The sequence below is a fragment of the Engraulis encrasicolus genome, unplaced genomic scaffold (genome assembly GCF_034702125.1).
Source record: "Engraulis encrasicolus isolate BLACKSEA-1 unplaced genomic scaffold, IST_EnEncr_1.0 scaffold_110_np1212, whole genome shotgun sequence".
Taxonomy (NCBI): Eukaryota; Metazoa; Chordata; class Actinopteri; order Clupeiformes; family Engraulidae; genus Engraulis; species Engraulis encrasicolus.
The window spans coordinates 120,920-140,451 of record NW_026944581.1 but is presented as its reverse complement, the minus strand read 5'-3'; the positions used below and the strand labels follow the sequence as shown (position 1 = coordinate 140,451).

The following is a 19,532-nucleotide window of genomic DNA, read 5'->3' as shown; positions in this document are numbered from 1 at the left end:
CTTTATTAAAAAATACAAAATAAAGCAAAGCCAGTTCATAATAGATTTATTATGAAGTAATGCTTCACACATTCCATTTTATTACAATGAATTAGATCTCAGTGTTATCCTCCTAAACACATTTTTGTTAATAAACGCACACAACATATTTCAATTGGCAACCAAATTATAACCATAGATAATAGATTTACATAGTAGGCTATCTTGTCAAACGATAGATATACCTTACAGCAAAGGGCAATAAATTAAAGTGAACAATCACAATTTCACTTAACTGAGGCATAGCATGCAGGAAAACATAATAATAGGGCTACCATCAAAACTCAAATTAACTTAGACTTCAATTAATTAAAAGCAACTATGTCCACCCTGTTAGTGTAGCTCAAAAAATATAATTTAAATGCGCTTTCAACATGTGGTATCACTTCTGACAGAGTGAGGCATTCCGAACAATCTTTTGGATAAAATGACAACATAATCTGTAGGTTCACTGCATATCATAGCATTATTCAAACCATGTAACACTGACAATAAAATATATTTCCATCCTTGCGTCATTGTTTCTTTGCATCCTTGTTGCCTTGCATTCTTGTATCCTTGCATCCTCAGATGTCTTTACCACAGTCAGGGCACAGGATGTCGTCTCTCTCCGTCAAGAAGCCGCGGCCCACCAGGGACACGGAGCACTTCTTGCAGTTGAAGCAGTCATTGTGCCACTGACGCTCCTCAAACGAGATGTACTTACTCCCACCAAGACCTAGAATTGCAAACACACAGTCGCATTCATTTGCATTTGTTTTGGCATGTGCAAAATCACTTATTTTACTAACAGTAGCCTACTGCACTTCTTTTCATAATTGCAGTGTTTTAGTAGGTGTTCATCAGTGAAACTTAGGACTCTGTTTTATTTCAGTGACAACATCAGTGGCCTTACCGCTGATGGGGCTGGTGCAGGAGGCGCACTTCTTGGCGTAGAGGTTGCAGAAGCAGTTGAGGCAGTAGGCAAAGTCGTCTCTGGAGGTGAAGCGCTGGCCAGAGAGCTGCTGCTTGCAGCCTGTGCACAGGAAGCAGTCCTTATGCCAAGGCTGCTCCCGGTACGTCACACCGCCCGTGGTGATTGGCTGATGGAGGAGGAAGAAAATACGACAAACTAAATGAAGGTGGGGTGCCGTGACTCAGTGGGCTGGGGAGCCATTTCATAAATCCAGGGATCTGGGTTCGAGTCCAGTCCGGGGTTGTTTCCCGCTCCTTCTCTGCCTCTCTCTCTCTCCCACTCATTTCCTGTTACTCTATCATAATTTCCTGTCCAAAGTAAACGCTTAAAAGCCACCAAAATGAAATTAAATTAAAATGACATGATTAAAAGTAACATCTGCAGAGGCATTGGACCTTATTTAACTTCTTCAATGTACACAGAAATGGTTGTATGCCTACAGTATGTGATGCATTAAAATAACGAGAGTTACAAATAGTAATGTGTAAAATCTAAAATAAAATTGAAAGTAAAAAACAAATAAAACAAACACATTGGCATTATATAATGAAAACATTTCAAGTGCAATGGCACCCAACTTACACTATACCGTGTGTAGTTTCACCGAGTTTGTAAATGTAACTGTAGCCTACAAATGTTGCCTGTGGTGCTGCTGTACCTTCTTGCACTGGATACACTGCATGGCAAACTGCTTCTCGTAGCAGGGCACGCAGAAGTTGTTGTTCTCCTTGGGGATGAAGCTCTTGGTTCCAATGGGCTGCTGGCAGCGCTGGCACGCGAAGCAGGTCTCATGCCAGCTGTTCCCCTTGTGCTCCATCTTCCTGGAGCCTGCACAGAGCAATGTATGCAGCATTAGGGAGGGAGAGAGTGAGAGAGAGGTATATTCAATATCTTGCAAGAGCACAATTCTTTTTTTTTAAATAAATATATTTTTTTGGCTGGCTTTTATGCCTTTAGTTGATAGGGCAGTCTGAGATGGTGACAGGAAGTGAGTGGGACAGAGAGACGGGGTGGGATCGGGAAATGACCCCGGCCGGACTCTCACCGGGGTCCCCGTGGTTTTAACCCCAAATGTGGGGGCCTTATTGAGCTGCGCCACAGCGCCCCAAGAGCATAATTCATACGTCATTTTCACACTTGCTATTGGAATGTTGAATGGGTTAAAGTGCCCCAAAAGTTGTGCCTTTGCTGAAAGCGGGGAAAATGTATTGTTTTCTCCACGGTGGCGGGGGTGGGCGTCAGCAGAGCAAGAAGCCCCAATCAAAAGGAGTGGACTGGAGATAGGATATTGAAAGGGACCCAGAGAGTCTGTCTGTGACCAATGGTAGTGGTCCATACAGGTCCTTCTCAAATAATTAGCATATTGTGTTAAAGTTCATTTTTCCCCATAATGTAATGATAAAAAATAAACTTTCATATGTTTTACATTCATTGCACACCAACTGAAATATTTCAGGTCTTGTTTTGTTTTAATATTGATGATTTTGGCATACAGCTCATGAAAACCCAAAATTTCCATCTCAAAAAATTAGCATATCATGAAAAGGTTGTCTAAACAAGCTATTAACCTAATCATCTGAATTAACCAATTAACTCTAAACACTGGTAAAAGCTTCCTGGGGCTTTAAAAAGTCTCAGCCTTGGTCATTACTCAAAACCGCAGTCATGGGTTAGACTGCTGACCTGATTGTGTTTAACATTGAAGTCAATGGCAGTGGCATTGCATGAGAGTTATGAAAGCCCAGATATCATTGATGCTTAGCTGTCAGCTGTTTTTTGTTCTTTGATCTGGTGACCCACACTTCCCTCTTCATTATACTCCATAGATTTCCATACCAAGTTTTTGTATTTTTAAGAAAAATCAATTCTAATTTGCCAGACAGAACTTTCCATTGACTTTGAATGGGGTTTCATGTCTGGCAAATTAGAATTGATTTTTCTTAAAAATACAAAAACTTGGTATGGAAATCTATGGAGTATAATGAAGAGGGAAGTGTGGTTCACCAGATCAAAGAACAAAAAACAGCTGACAACTAAGCATCGATGATATCTGGGCTTTCATAACTCTCATGCAATGCCACTGCCATTGACTTCAATGTTAAACACAGTCAGGTCAGCAGTCTAACCCATGACTGCGGTTTTGAGTAATGAACAAGGCTGAGACTTTTTAAAGCCTCAGGAAGCTTTTACCAGTGTTTAGAGTTAATTGGTTAATTCAGATGATTAGGTTAATAGCTTGTTTAGACAACCTTTTCATGATATGCTATTTTTTTTAGATGGAAATTTTGGGTTTTCATGAGCTGTATGCCAAAATCATCAATATTAAAACAAAACAAGACCTGAAATATTTCAGTTGGTGTGCAATGAATGTAAAACATATGAAAGTTTATCTTTTTATCATTACATTATGGGGAAAAAATGAACTTTAACACAATATGCTAATTATTTGAGAAGGACCTGTATATCATCATGTGATGCAACAAACTCTAATCCAATCCGACCCAAACTCTACACTACCCTCCTCGAAGACACCTCGTCAACTATAGGCTATAGTGACATGTGAAACTGCTCTTTATTGTGTCAGGATTAGGGTTTAATATTTTTCCCGAAAATGGCATGAATCAAATCCCGGGATCTGACGGCCCATTTCCCGGGAATCCCGGGAAATCCCGGGAAATCCCAGGTTTTTTTTTTTTTTTTTTTTCTTTTTTTTTAAATCTATTTTTTGATCTAGTCATGTAGAGGCTATAATTCAACTGTTCCTCCCAAACTGGCATTTTGTATCAAGTTGTTACTGTTTGTATAATTATTGGGAGAAAGGAATTAAGATAAAGCTCTCCTATCCACCAACACAATAATAATGAAGTGTAAGATGATAGCCTGTGCGCAGCATGCAGCGCTTATCAATGACGGTGGATTGTTGGTGGAGCTCACGACTTTCACCTATAAGTTTGATGCAACAGTGGGTTGGCTATTTTCCATTAAGGAATTGTGTTTGAGGTTGTGCGCAAATCATGGCACATTGTCCTTCACCTGTGGATAGTATACACTAGGGTTTAATATTTTTCCCGAAAATGGCATGAATCAAATCCCGGGATCTGACGGCCCATTTCCCGGGAATCCCGGGTTTTTTTTTTTTTTTTTTTTTTTTCAAATTTTTTGATCTAGTCATGTAGAGGCTATAATTCAACTGTTCCTCCCAAACTGGCATTTTGTATCAAGTTGTTACTGTTTGTATAATTATTGGGAGAAAGGAATTAAGATAAAGCTCTCCTATCCACCAACACAATAATAATGAAGTGTAAGATGATAGCCTGTGCGCAGCATGCAGCGCTTATCAATGACGGTGGATTGTTGGTGGAGCTCACGACTTTATAAGTTTGATGCAACAGTGGGTTGGCTATTTTCCATTAAGGAATTGTGTTTGAGGTTGTGCGCAAATCATGGCACATTGTCCTTCACCTGTGGATAGTGGATCCCTGCTTGGCTATTTGGCACTCGCCTCGCGATATAGTCACAAAGTAAAGTTGCTATACTCTTGGAGATTTCTCAACTTTTGGATATGCTGCACAGGTCGTTCATGTCAGATCATATACCTACGTTAAACTTTTTTTCGCACACCTCGGCTGGCAGGTGCGTCGGAGATGGCCCATGGGTCACTCAGCAACAAATTAAAGAAACTCCCGCACACTGACTATTTCACTGTTCTTTCTTTTAAAAAACGACGTTTCGGTACTAGACCTTCATCAGGCAATCGATTGCCTGATGAAGGTCTAGTACCGAAACGTTGTTTATTAAAGAAAGAACAGCGAAATGGTCAGTGTGCGGGAGTTTCTTTAAGTTGTTACATCACATACCTACCCACAATACTCTGTGGCAACGAAATCGCTTCTCATAGAGAATATATAGGGTACTGCAGTGTGAAGTTTGCACAGAGAGTCAGAGAGTCAGTGTGTTACAGAGGCAGTAGGATGGGGAGAGCTGTGTGTGTTTCTGTCTCTGTGTGTGGTGGGGATGGGGGTGGAGTGTTGAATCTCAACTCAACCCATCTCGCAATGGGAGCTATTTATAGCAAAGAAAATATAATAATACGAGTCATGAAGACAGGAGAACGGGGGTACCTTTTTGAAGACAACGAAGCCATTAAAAACATCTCTGAGCTAGACCCACTGAAGGGAAAAGGGAGATACGTAGCTGGAGTTCATATGCACGTAAGGCAATCTTTTCAAAGTCATTGATGGTATTTCCTAAAGCCTTGAAACAGACACTGGGGTGCAGCGTGCTAAGCCACCCCAGATTTGGGCTTGCACACATGGGCCAAGGTTTGAGTCATGTCCCAAAGCTCTGGCCCATTTCTCTCTCCCTCCTGTCATACTCTCTATCAAAACACACTAAAAGCTCTTCGAAACACACACTGACCTGGCATGATGGTCTTTTTGCAGTCGTAGCACTTGGAGGAGTACTCATTGGAGTAGCACTCGGTACACAGCAGCTGTTCATCCTTGGTGGAGAAGGCCTTGTCCACCAGAGAACGCTTGCACTTGAAGCAGTGGAAGCAGTCTTCATGCCAGTGGCGGTCTTTGTAGGACAAATCCTGCACGGGAGAACCAAAACAAAGAGTCAGATCAGCGGAGCCTTGACTACACTAATGGAGACTTCAGGACTTGTTGTAGAGAAGAGGAGAAGAGCCCACCCAGCTTCGAACTCTGGGATAGCCGCAGTGATGGGCAGTAGCTTCGCTACAAGCTACAAGCTACTAGTTTAACTACATTCCCCAGTAGCTTGGTCGTAGTGTCACTACTTTATGTATCGAGTAACTTCCCTGTAGTTAAGCTATCTTTTGTCTCAAGTAGCGACGTAGCTTCCACAAAAGCTACATTGCCCCACACTGTCCCTCAAAAACACATCCATGTCCCCCCTTGGACTTGGGGTCACCCTATCCTGTGTCCTATAATGATATTTAAAACACACTGAAAGTATAATAAATATCAATTAAGTATAATGAGATCAAAGAAGTTTTGTTTAATGAAGGTAGGCCTATCTGTTATTTTAAATCAAGCTGACAATATGTCGGGAAAATGTAGCTTCTGGTGTAGTGAACTACATTTCCACATTTTTGAAGCTTAGCTCACTACATTTCTGATGGTGGTAGCTTTAGTGTAGTGAAGCTTATTTTATGGTTGAGTAGCTGATAGCTTAGCTCACTACATTTTACAAGTAGCTTGCCCAACACTGGATAGCCGTGACCTGGTGGAGATGGGCTTTAGATCACTGGGTTGCCAGTTTGAATTGCACCCTTCTACTGCCTATCTCACTCCATGGCTCAAGGCACCTAAGAGCGAACCTGATGATGCATTGGGCGAAACGCGTTGTTCGCTCCGAGAAATAAAGTAAAGAAAAGTAAGCAGTGTGCGGTATCTCTTGAATTTTGTGCATTGATTCACCTTCTCCTGCCTCACACCTGCACCTGCATTACTGAGGGCTTGTGCACAAGGACTCTCTTGAACTTTGCACCTAACCCCCCATTGCTCCAGGGACCACAACCAATACCCTGTACTGATAATAAATGTAAGTCGCTTTGGATAAAAAGAAGCGTCAGCTAAGTGTAATGTAATATCATATTGTGCAATTCCTGCAAAGTGCCCTCATGCACCTGCACCATATTCTGTGTGAGCAGTTGCCTATGGGGCCCAAGGCTTGAGTCCAGCCTGGGTCACAATCTACCCCATCTCTGTCTTTCACCCATTTCCTGTCCCACTCTTCACTGCCCTGTCATAATAACATGGGTCAAAATCCTGAGAAAAGTACACTTAAACTGCAATGTCAAAGAGCTAGCTCATTTTTGTGTCAGTCAGAGGGAACATTAAAAAAATGCCTCAGTGATGGTCAGTCCATCTATAACACTAACGAAAGAGTTGCAGACTCTGAATAAAAATGATTGCTATAGGTAAAACGAGCATTTCCTCTACAGACCTTCAGTGCTGTCAGTGGAATATAAATCTGGATCAAAGCCCTACTTTGAACAGTGACCAATCTGACCATGCAGCCAATGCATGCAATGCAGCCCTGGTAAGACAGGGAGTTTTGCACTGTACTGTATGCATTGATGTCACATTTGACATTTATTGTTTTGGCACTGGTCGCAGGTAGAGGTTTGTGTGTTGAGTCTCGTCTGAGCATAGGGCAGACTGGAAGCAGAGCCACTGGCAGCTTTGGCTGGCTCTGTAACAAAGTCATGTCAAATCCCCCCACCCAAAACCAAACTGATGCAATGTAACGAGGACCCCAATACTGCCCCCCCCCCCTCTCCCTGGGCCCGGGACAACTGACCCCTTCGTGTCCTCCTGTCGGCTTCCCTGACTGGGAGGATTGGGATTAGGAGATGATACCCCTGAAATAGATGCCTATCTGGCACAGTCACATTTGGTCATGTGATCCCGATAGATATTTCCTGTGAAGACCTTTCCCATTCTATCTCAGGACCGGCATTCACGAGTGACTCAACAAGTAATACCACTCACATCCCCTCGGCCTGTCCTTCTTTACAATGGGAGACTGTCGTAACACATTCAAAATTTGGTGTAGTGCATATGGTTATGTGTGAATCCATTCATAGTGATGCGATAGAAGAATAACCATTTTCTTCAATGCATTGAGCCTAGAATTCTGTAAAGAACCAGAGCCATATACATGTAAACATATTTGTCCTTTATGATCCGAATGACTGAAGGACCATTTCTCAGGTGAAGATTGTTTCCTATCATGAAAAAGCCTCAACACAGAGGGTATTTTCTCCATGGAACCTTTCAAAGATTTAAGGAATCACTAAAGCACCTGTGTTTTCTAGTCATAGATACCCTCATACATCATGCGTGCATATGGTGGTGGTGGTAGACTCTTCATGCAGATCATAGGCCTGTCACCGGCCCTATTCACTCTTCACTGAAAACACTCAACAACAGTAACATCATACCCGGCTGTCGCAGCCAATGGGCTTCTTGCATTCCTCGCAGGTGTTGGAGTAGAGGCTCTCGTAGCACTTGACGCAGTACGGGTTGTCCTCACGCAACACGTACTTCTTCCCAAACAGGGACTCCTTGCAGTAGTGGCAATCGTAGCGCTCAGTCATTTTCTTTCAGTTTCTTCTGATATCCGCTATAAAGGTAAGCAGAGATGATCTTTAAAAGGGATGTTGTTGATTGAAAACACAGACTTTGTTAAGGAGAACACAGCAGGCCATGGAGGCTCAAAGTGTTTTGGCGAAACCCGTTCAGGTTCATTGTCAAGAATGACCCTGAAAGACATAGGGCAGTGTTTTCCGACTAGGGGTACGTATACCACTAGGGTACACGGGCACACTGCAGGGGGTACATGGAAAGGTGTAGTCACATAGCGATAGAGGAAGAAGTAACTTATAGAATGATTGATGGGTTACTCATGGAATGACGAAAAAGGCTTTGGGCAGGGGAGCCTGAATAGTTCCCCATGGTGGGCCAAAAGTGAATAATGGTGGGTGAGCAGCAAATGAAAGGTTTGAGGACCAACTTTGTAGCCAGGCCGCACCCTCCCATATGAAAAAGTCTTATTAAAAACGCATAATGGATTATATCTGTTCCATAAGAATAGTATAAGGATCATACAAGGCACAAACCCACATACAAATCTAACTATTTTTGTATTCATTTTCAGTCATATATGTCATACACAATTTATGTTACTAGGGGCTTATATATTTCTTATAAGTAAAAAGATTGGAAAATAGTGCTGTTTTTGGATGAATGTCAATCAGATGTGTGCTGTATTTGTGCCATGTTGTTGTTGTATATGTTACAGTAGGCCCTATGTGTATGCCATATTTAAAGGTGCACCATGCAATATTTGTTGTAGCTTATTTCCAGCTAGGGTGACCACCTGCTAATAAGTCCAAGGGGGGACAAGGGGTATGCTTCGGAGGGACAATGTGGGACAGACAGCCTCCCCCCCCCCCCCCCCCCCCCCCCCCACACACACACACACACACATTTGTCTTTAGGCATATAGGCCTATATATATTCAAAGTGATGTAGGCCTATCCCCCTAAATCTTGGGCTTTATATGCCACACTTGCATAGGTAACATAGCATAGGTAATATTAACCTAAACAACTTAAGTTCTTCGTCAGGTTGTTTTTTTCTGGGAGCTTATTTAGACTGTCTAGGCCTGTGTTATATACGAATATTAATCTTACATTTAAAGTCTCATGCTTCATATGAGAAATGTGCAGAATTCATATAAATATTGGTGTCAGAAACTGTTTAAGAAATGTACGAATTAAATAACGTTTGCATATAATTAAATGTATAAACTTTATAAAATGCATATACGAATATTACATTTCAAGTTGTAAACTTAATATAAACTTAATATAGAAAGTCTGTAAAATCCAACTACGGAACATGTGTTATGTTATACGTAAATTGAATAAGATTTCAATATGATTTTAACATAAAACGTGTGTGATGGAGTGACCATCACTAGGGTTGTGGGTGTGTTCTGACTAACATGCCAACAAGCCTGGCTCTTTGGTGTAGCGGTCAGAGCCCTGGTTTACTACCCCAGAAGGTCTGGGTTCAAGTCCCAGCAGGGCAACTCTACTCCCCTTCGCTACAAATGGTGTCAGAAGTGGGATGGTATCGTGAGGCCATCGGAAGCGTACCCATTGGGTGTAAGCCGTAATTCCATGTGAGGGGCCCCCAGGATTGGTGACTCCGGTGCGAGGGACCCCAGTGATGGGTGAAGCATTGATGATGGGGCACACTGGCTGGGAGGAGCATGATGTGCAGTTGCATGAGGGACACCATGAGTGTGTGAACTGCACGGGTGTGCTTCCCAAAGGGGAAGGTAGTGTGATGGAGTGATGGTTGTGGGTGTGTTCTGCCTGTTACACCAACGACCCTGACTCGTTGGTGTAGCGGTCAAAGCCCCGGTTTACTACCCCAGAAGGTCTGGATTCAAGTCCCAGCTGCACAGTAAATGCTGTGGTGTTAATTCAACACTTACAGTCCAAATGGACTCAAATGAACTCTCTAAGTGTTAAATGAGCACTGCAGAATTTACTGTGTGGGCAACTCTACTCCCCTTCGCTACAACGTGCATTATTTCTATAGGAATATAGTAGTTTTCTCCTATGTTTTAGTCAATATAATATAGTATTATGCATTGTGGGCATGTCAAACTCTTATAAGAATTTATACTGCATACAGCCATGTTATATGGCATGCGTATAAGTTCCATATAGTATTTCTTTTCGAAAAGGGGCCATAATCGACTATCATGATAGACATATATTAGAAAACGTATAAGTGACTCTTGCAAATCTGGCACATTTTTTCTATACGATTTCATGTAAGGAACATGCATGTTTGCTGTATATGAATCATATAATTCTTTTTCATATGGGCTCCTAGTGAAGCAACACCTTCGGCGACTAGTCAGGTCAAGATTAATGCAAGTACTTTCTGAGTTCCTGCAAATTCCTTTCAGTTTGTCAGGAAGCAAACAACCATAAGCAAACCAAGGGAGGTGGGTCATCCATGCCATTTGGTAGATGTTAATTGTTATGCTCTTGGTCAGACCAAGTCTCAAAGAGATTTGAACGTCGATGATAATCAGGCTACCAACTTTGGCCCACAGGACCCAAATTTGGCAGCTGAGGCTTAAGGGATATGTCAGACAAAAAAAGGTTAGAAAACACTGACATGGGTTATTGAAGCCCTGCCTGTGCTGGAACACGTTATTCTCACACAGTAATATAAGCTCTGAAAATTATTATCACAGGAATTTGATATACGATAGAAGTAGGTGGGTGATGATGCTGGTTTCCAAAAGGAGCGCTGGTAGTCCGCCTCCCAGGCATGCAGCTGTTGAGTGTGTCTCGCGGAGATAAGCTCCCTCTATCCCGCCTGGCTCCCTCACCCTGCAGCCTACAGCCATGACTGTGCTCCCAGGGCCCCCTGGCAAGGACCACGATGCCCCTGGCTCACCTCTGTCCAACCCCACTATGCTACGTATATCCATGGTCTTACCATACCCTTGTGCTCATTTCATCTGTACAGATGGTCAGAAATGGCCGAATTGAGAAACGTTTACCGTAGGGAGGGGTAAACACTGTTGACATATTTTAACCAATAGGTAACACTTTGAAATATTGAAAATGATTACTGGTGAGAGGGGTGAAATTTGTTTGAAATTTGAAATGAGTGTTCCCCCTCCCTCATCTTTCCTCCAGGCCATGCTAGTCCAACAAACCCCTCTGCTGTGGTCGTGCCAGGCGGTAATCTCTCACAGAAAGAGGAAGACGGTGCTGCTGTTGTTGTGGATAAAGGACAAATGTGTGGGGCATGTTTCCCATAAAGAGAGATATCGGTGCTTTAAAAGCTCCAGAAATAGACTTGGCAGGGATTAATGGAACATGGGTGCTAAGTGCTTCAGCGAAGACTCAGTTCATGCAGGTTTGATTATGTTACTGTACGGTTACAAGTTGCCGTGTTTTAATCAGTTTTCCTGAAACCGAAATAGCCAATGTGCTGTCCTCAAAGTCTTTTCCATTCTTTCTAAAGACACGTGTTCTACAATTATGATACATTAATGAAAAGAGCCCAACCACATGTTTCTGGTCAGACATCATTAGTGGAATGGAAGAGCTAATGGCCACATGCTTGGTAACTCTGGTGTTAGCGCTTCACAATCTAAATGTGTGGATAAATTGCTCCTTTGTATCATTCCAACAAAATCTTTGCATTGCATTTCATAGCACATGTTGGGCCTCAAAGAGGAACGGTGATGATGTTAAGCACTGAACTCCTTTTTGTATGAATATCCTCTGCATAAATTAATAAATCAATAAATATATACACTCTCAAGATACGTATTTCCCCATGTAATACTCCGGGTGCAAAAGCCATTTCACCCTAAAAGTATCTTTAGACCCCTAATACAGTAGAAAGTTCATGGTACTGAACTCAGCTTTGATCTCTCCTCCAAGTCCCTTTCTGACGTCATCATCGTTTGTCTTCTGCATGTGGAAGATACATTAGGATGCACCAGCTGTCTGCACTGCCTGGCCATCCCTGTCTCTCAGCATAGTCACACACACGCACACGCACACACACACACACACACACACACACACACACACACACACACACACACACACACACACACACACACACACACACACACACACACACACACACACACACACACCAGGGTTGGAAATAAGCACCCGTCCACCCGCCAAGGACGGGTAAATTTCAGGGCTGACGGGTACATTTTTCAACCCACCAGTCACTTTCAATGGTAAAAATGGCTAGTGACTGGTAGATTTTAGAATCTACCTGCCACAGTGACTGGTGGGGAAAATTGTTAAGTTCCACCACTGGCGCACACACACACACTCTCTCTCACACTCTCACACACACACACACACACGCACACCACACACACACACACACACACACACACACACACACACACACACACACACACACACACACACACACACACACACACAGGCCTTTCCCCATCTGCTTCGGCAGGGCGTGATGACACATCGGGCTAATTACAGACAATGAGAACGGAGGGCTTTGGAACCTGAGCTATGGTTTTAGTCTTAGCCATGAGAGAAAGGTCCATTAAGCCCCGCGGCACTATTTACAGTCTCGTATGCAATGCAGAAAAAAAAAACCCTAGGCCATTTACAAGTAGCCTACAGTGACAACTAGACAGCGTTCCCTGTGACTCTGAGGAGATGCCAATCAATGGGTCAGACGGATGAAGGCATCTGGCATAACAACATAGCCTCACTATTCACACAACCTGACCATTTGTAGCAAACGCAACAAACAATTTGAGAGAGATTTTTCCTATCGGATACTTCTGAAAATGTTTTTCTGATTTTATGATACACAGCTAAGAAGTAACAGCAAAGAAGAAAGCACTTTTGCATAGAAATTGTGAGAAGACAAAGAGCAAGAAACAAGAAGAATAAAAAGGGACTTTGTGAGAGACGAGGACCATATGAGCGAATGAGCAAGTTAGACCAGATTAGTTTAGGGATGCTTGCAAACTGAGACTTCTGAGACTTATGAGAACTCAGACATACAGTATGTATAGTAAGTGATTTAATAGTGCATGGAACCAAAGGTGCAAAAGCAGAGAAATAGAGAGAGAGAGAGAGAGAGAGAGAGAGAGAGAGAGAGAGAGAGAGAGAGAGAGAGAGGGAGAGAGCGACTGAAAAGGGACAGTATTGTAAAAACAGTTCATGTTAGTTGTAGTAGACAGAGATGCTTGAAGCAGAAGTTGACCTACAGTACTGCATGTCCTTGGCTGCTGGGTGCAGACAGGAGTTATAGCGGAGTGATAAAGCATAGATAGATGTGGCATGTAGAGGGAGCGTACATAAAGTAGTTAGAGACTAAGTTAGAGAAGTTAGACATAATCGTACCTAAGTGCAGCCTGAATTTGAGTAGCGAGTGAAACAAGGAGACTAAAGCAGCAAAAGAGGCAGAGAGAAACGATAGTGCGAGAGGCAGCAGACTGCAAGCAAGCGAGAGACTTTAGAGAACTTAGTTCAGACATGCTGTAAGAAGTCGACAGTAGACAGACACTCTTACCTCTGATTGTTGTTTGTGTATCTGTGAGAGCAGCCCCTGTGCAGGCAGACTGAGACGGGGGTCTGAGGAGTCGGGCCTTTTTTCTCTTGATTGGATTAGTGGGGGACTAAAGTGGGCTCGTGCGGTGGGGAGGGCAGGGCAGCATGGGCCGGATTGGCCAGAGGGCATACAGGGCATTTGCCCGGTGGACTGTTGACGGTTTTGGCCTGGTCCTCCCCTCAATGTAGTGGTACCAGTACTAATTCCACACCAGCAGACTTTTCCAAGTCAGATTTAAATATTCATTTTGGCTGTTGTGGTTCAAAATAGCTTGTAATAGATGACTAAAAATGGTGCCACAGGCTTCATTATCTCTCTCAATGCCTGGCGGACTGGTCTTGGATGAAAACGCCCGCCCGGCATGATTTTTCATGCCAGTCCAATCCTGCATGGGCCGTGTTGGCCCTGTATCACTGCTATAAATACAGAATCACTTCTGAAGTGCTCAGGGGGGCCCGCGGCTTCATGCGGACCGGTCAGTGGCCTTGTATGGGTTTGCATTATTATGAGGAACGCACACACACACACACACACACACACACACACACACACACACACACACACACACACACACACACACACACACACACACACACACACACACACACACACACACACACACACACACACACACACACACACGACCGACAGATAGACGTCTTGGAAACACAGAAATTGGCACAAATACACACACACACACATACACACTGGAAGGTATGTTAACTACATGAATGCATCATTGACAGACACATTTCCATTTGGATTCAGATTTACATATAGCAGAGCGTCTGATAGAACTCACGTGATGATACACTATAGAAACGGCACCTCTCTCTCTCTCTCTCTCTCTCTCTCTCTGTCTCTCTCTCTCTCTCTCTCTCTCTCTCTCTCTTTCTCCTGCCTCTTGCTCTCACACACACACACACACACACACACACACACACACACACACACACACACACACACACACACACACACACACACACACACACACACACACACAAGATCAAATCCACAAAAAGCGTGTCTGTGACTGTAGTCTACATGGAATTAACTATTCCCCCTCCAACTGGCAATATGATTAGGAGATAGAAGACACATGACCGTCATTATGTACACAATACTGAATGCCCAATGCCCAGTCAAGCAAAGTTTACAGATTAGGATTTAGTAGAATACAGTACCTAATTTTCGTCAACCACAAAGAAAGGGGTCAGTGCAATAGTAAAAAAGTCAGTAAAATCCAAGATGTGACAGTACAGTTGAACACAATTCTCATCAACCATAAAGACAGTAGTCAGTGAAACTGGGCCTAATGCTCTCGTCACTGGGGGTGTCTAGATTTCTAGGCAATGGTTATCCTGCTGACAAACAGACAACAAACAAACAAACAGACAGACAGATAGACAAACAAACATATCCTAAAAAATAACGTAAAAAATAAATTTCCATAAAGAATCCTCATTTGCCATTGTGGGAGATTCCCTAAAGGTTCTATTATGAACCTATACACGTTTAGAGGAACTCCCTGGTCGAACGCAATTTGTGCAAAAATACTGAATCAAACAAAGATATCGCAAACCACGCCCACTCAATGAAAAAGCGTGTGCTCAAGTTGGGTCTCCTAAGGGGGCGTTGTCCCCTACTTCTTCTTCTCTTTTTGAGGTGTTTGCGCAAGACGTGCGCTACCGCCATCTACAGCGCTAAAGGGACTTCATTGATTCTCAACCTCAGGACTCCGAAGGTCTCCTAACCGAAGGTCTCCTAAAGGGGCGTTCACCCGACATAAAGTGGATACCGGAAAGGAAACAAAATGACGCTTCTTGGTTACATCCACTTTCTTTGATTTGTGCTTCCCAGACGGGTTACAGCGTTTCAGCTCTTTCAATGCCTAATGTCTGTCCCTACAGTAATGCCTCCTTTTCCACTGCCGGTTTTCTGGTCGGCCAACAGCTCGACAAAGTGTAACTCCGCTGCCACTTTTTGCTTTACGTCTGAGCTGTGTTGTGCCTTTCATTCGAAAAGCAAAACGTGGCGTCCGAGTCGCGCTGTGTTGAGCTATAGGCCTACCAGAAAATCGGAAGTGGAAAAGAGGCATAAGGGTTCTGGAACCTTCTTCAGAGTAATTCAGAGAGCCTTCTGGGCATTCTCTGTGAACTCTTGGGTTCCCCACAGACCACCAAAAGGTTCTTTGAGGAGCCTTAACATGTTTACAATGCACTAGTCCATGTCTGGGCGGCACTTTAATGTGCAATGCAGTGCGTTATGTAATGTGAGGGAATGTTCTCTTATTTTTTCCTGGCAGACAACAGAGATGGGGGAAGCTCCTTCCTGTAGGGGCCTAAGCAGGAGGTGGGCGCGGTCTGGCACTGATAGCCATTACTGGGCCCAAGACCAAGTCATCTGAAAGGGCCCCCCTTCCAATACAACGTAATGAAACGCCAATTTTTTGCCTCCTCTCTCCTTGGGCCTGGGAAAACTGACAACTTTGTCCCCCCCTTGTCAGCTTGCCTTTTGAGTGAGGGGGGAGCGAAAGATTAAAAAGAGGGGCTGGGGTGGAGTGGGGAGTGGGAAGGGGGTGTTTGGGGGGGTGTGTGCTGCTGGGGGGATACCACCACAGCTGTTGCGTCTGTCTTGTGCCTGCCTCTCAGAGTATCCTCCTCAAGGGCAACAGGGCAGGCAGGGCTGGAGGGGATCCATCCTGAAGCCCAGATCCATCACCGGGCCAACACACAGTTTCTACAGGCCTTTGGGGCCAGGGGAAGCCAACAGGGGCGGGCTGTGTGGGCAAAGGGGTCAGTTGTCCCATGCCCAGGGGAAGAAGGGGGCTCAGAATTGGGTCTTCATTATGTTGAATGTAGTTTAGTTTAGTTTATTGGTTTATTTGACAGGGGCCATGTACTACAGGACAACTCCAGTGCAAAGTTAGCAACAAAGCTAATTTGCACCTGTGGTCCCTCCCTGGGCAGATATTAGAGAGTAGAGCACGTATTGAGTGGCGGGGCCTTTCAGATGACTTTGTCCCGGGCCTTGACAAAGCTGTCAGCGGCCCTGTCTACAGACCTTAGGGCCACCCTCTATGGGTGCTTGACAACATGCTATAAACACACAGACACTCACTCACTCTCTCACACACACACACACACACACACACACACACACACACACACACACACACACACACACACACACACACACACACACACACACACACCACACACACACACACACACACACACACACACACACACACACACACATCATATGTTGGGAAGCACATATAGAAAGAGGCAGAGGCTGCCCACACATGTGATCTTTCAGACTTAATGTGTTCTAAACACTCCCTGGAGGAGACTTAGGTGGAGTCATAATCGCAACTTCTTTATTAATGTTTATGATGTGCCATAATATGATAATGTGGACTGTAATGCCTTGTTGCTTCCCCACCTTACTCTGGAGAGGAGCGTGTTTCCCCTTACCATTGGCTGGTTGTTAGCAATGTATGCTTTGCATTGCGAACAACAAAGAAGATATAATAGCAACTTTGGTTTTGGGAAACCTGCCCCTACTCTACGCCACAAGCCTACCACATTGAGTCAAACGCATTCTTTCCTGTGTTAAATTATAGAAGAGATTACATTATGGTCGTCCCAAAGTGAAACGTGTTCAACATCATATCATTTTTGTACTTAGTCTTTTTCTCTATGTACACCAAATTAAATGAACAAATGAATAAGTTGATATTGCATCGCAGGCTAAATAGTGTTCTCCATAAGCTTTCACTGGTTACATTTTAGGCATTTAATATCAGATATGATTTCATTTTAATTTGGTCTTACATGGGTAGCCGATTCACCAGTGTGATGAGATTCTTACGGAATTCTTATGCGCACCGGGGAACTGCCAGAGTTGGCAGTTGTGTGGAAATACTGTTGCATATTTTGTCAAAGCCTTGACTTGAAAATGTACACTTGAAATAGACCTGTAACACCTTTAACTCTTGTTTCAGTTTTTAAAAGTTAGCATTTTAAGAGTAATACTGTGATATATCATGTAAATTCACAACTCACTGACCACCAGAGATGGCCTGTACAGAGGTGGCCTATCCGAACACAGAGGTGTTGATAAATGACCTTGCCCTTGGAAGCTCGATAATGACACTCTTGTGAGTTTTGGACCTGATGCACTCATTCTTACATAATAAGTATTCTCCACAAACAGACTGGAATGCATGCATGTAATTCCGTGCTCTATTTTTACTGTAATGCGCTCCACCTGATACGGCGCACTTAACTGTAGCGTCCCAGGTGGCTGGAGTTGTTTGTGTTAGTGATGAAGAAAACGATCTGACCACGCCTTGATGCATATCTCAAATTTGATGTAATTTGAGGAGGCAAATGTCATTCAAAACGTTCCAGATCATTCCCTTCAGCCAATTATGTAATAAGGTGTCGGCATTTGGGGTTGGCAAAGCCCCTCGGCACAACGCAAGTGGGTGTTCTGAATCTGTGCATCTGTGCAAGACTTTAGAAAATGTTACAAATGTCCTTCTGCTTCGTCGAATCGGTTCAGAGAAGCGAGTCCCATGATTGTCCATTTCAGAATTCGCAATGCACTTTCAGATTCCAACACACTACACACACCACACACACAACCCCACACACACAACACACACACACACACCACACCCACACACACACAAGCACACACACACACACGACACACACACACACACAATACACACACACACACACACACACACACACTCGTCCTCCAGAGCACCATTGTCTACTAATACCATACATGAATAAAATAAATGATGGATTAAAAACTCTCACGTGCCGGGTTTCAGATGTCCATGGCTGCCTGACAACTCTGAGAGAAGGAGAGGTGATTACAGGACGATGAACTGCACTGGTCTATACACAAGAGCAGGGACTATTAGGGCTCTACTTGGACAGTATATTACCTACAGGCAGCACTTGAAAGACCCATCTAATATCCTGAGGGCTTACCAGGAACTCCTGTGTGCCTCCTAAACCCTGCCCATGTGGGCTGACTTTGCATGGCTGCCCAGTCCTCTTCTCTTCTGTCCTCACCGCAGACAGTGTGTGTGTATGTTATATTTGGAGTTAGAAGAGCCTCTTCTGTGCGTGTGTGGTCCATGTGTGTGTGTGGTGTTGTGTGTGTGTGTTGGTGTGTGAGTGTGGTGTGTGTGTGTGTGTTTTGTTTTGAGTGTACTACTGTAAATGTCCCTGTGTGCATGTGCGCAATATGTGTGGTGTGCCAATGTGTTCTTAGGTGGTTTGTGTGTTAGTGTGTTGTGGCATGTTCCATGGTGTGCCATATCTGTAGGTGTGTTGTGTTGTTTGTATGCATTCGTGTGTGTGTGTTGTGTGTGGGCGTGTGGTGTGTTGTGGCATTCGTGTTGTCTAGTGTAGTGGGTGCGTGAAATCTGTGTTTGTGTTGTTGTGTGATATGTGTATGTGTGGTATCTGCCTATGTGTGTGTGTGTGTGTGTGTGTTGTGTGAGTGTGTGTGTGGTGTAAAAAAAGAAAAAAAAACTCTATGTGTGATCCCTCTCATGAACGCACAGGTTTCCAGCCATCTGCAGGGGCGCGGGGATTGTGTTTAGTAGAGTATGCACTGGAATCCTGATTTTTAGGATCCTTGCCGATACCTGATCCTACCGAAAGGGATTGAAACAACCCATAGCCGTACACGCACGAACGTGGTGGCCATTTTTATTACGTTGGACTCAAACCTATTTTTTAGATCTCTAATGGCTTACAGCCGACACTTGCCTGCACTGGGCCACTTTCCAAAAGTTCTTTCACTCCAAGCAG

General features: G+C 43.8%; 1 protein-coding gene across 1 annotated transcript; it reads right to left on the bottom strand.

The window, feature by feature from the left end:
• Positions 1 to 30: 30 nt before the first annotated feature.
• Positions 31 to 13,758, bottom strand: LOC134442055 (four and a half LIM domains protein 2). The gene is made up of 6 exons (XM_063192392.1): positions 13,648 to 13,758; positions 7,968 to 8,149; positions 5,414 to 5,588; positions 1,653 to 1,822; positions 935 to 1,121; positions 31 to 757 (listed from the first exon to the last, which is right to left on the bottom strand). The coding sequence occupies exons 2-6, from the start codon at positions 8,121 to 8,123 to the stop codon at positions 606 to 608; spliced, it is 840 nt and encodes a 279-aa protein (XP_063048462.1). The 5' UTR covers positions 8,124 to 8,149; positions 13,648 to 13,758; the 3' UTR covers positions 31 to 605.
• Positions 13,759 to 19,532: the final 5,774 nt, after the last annotated feature.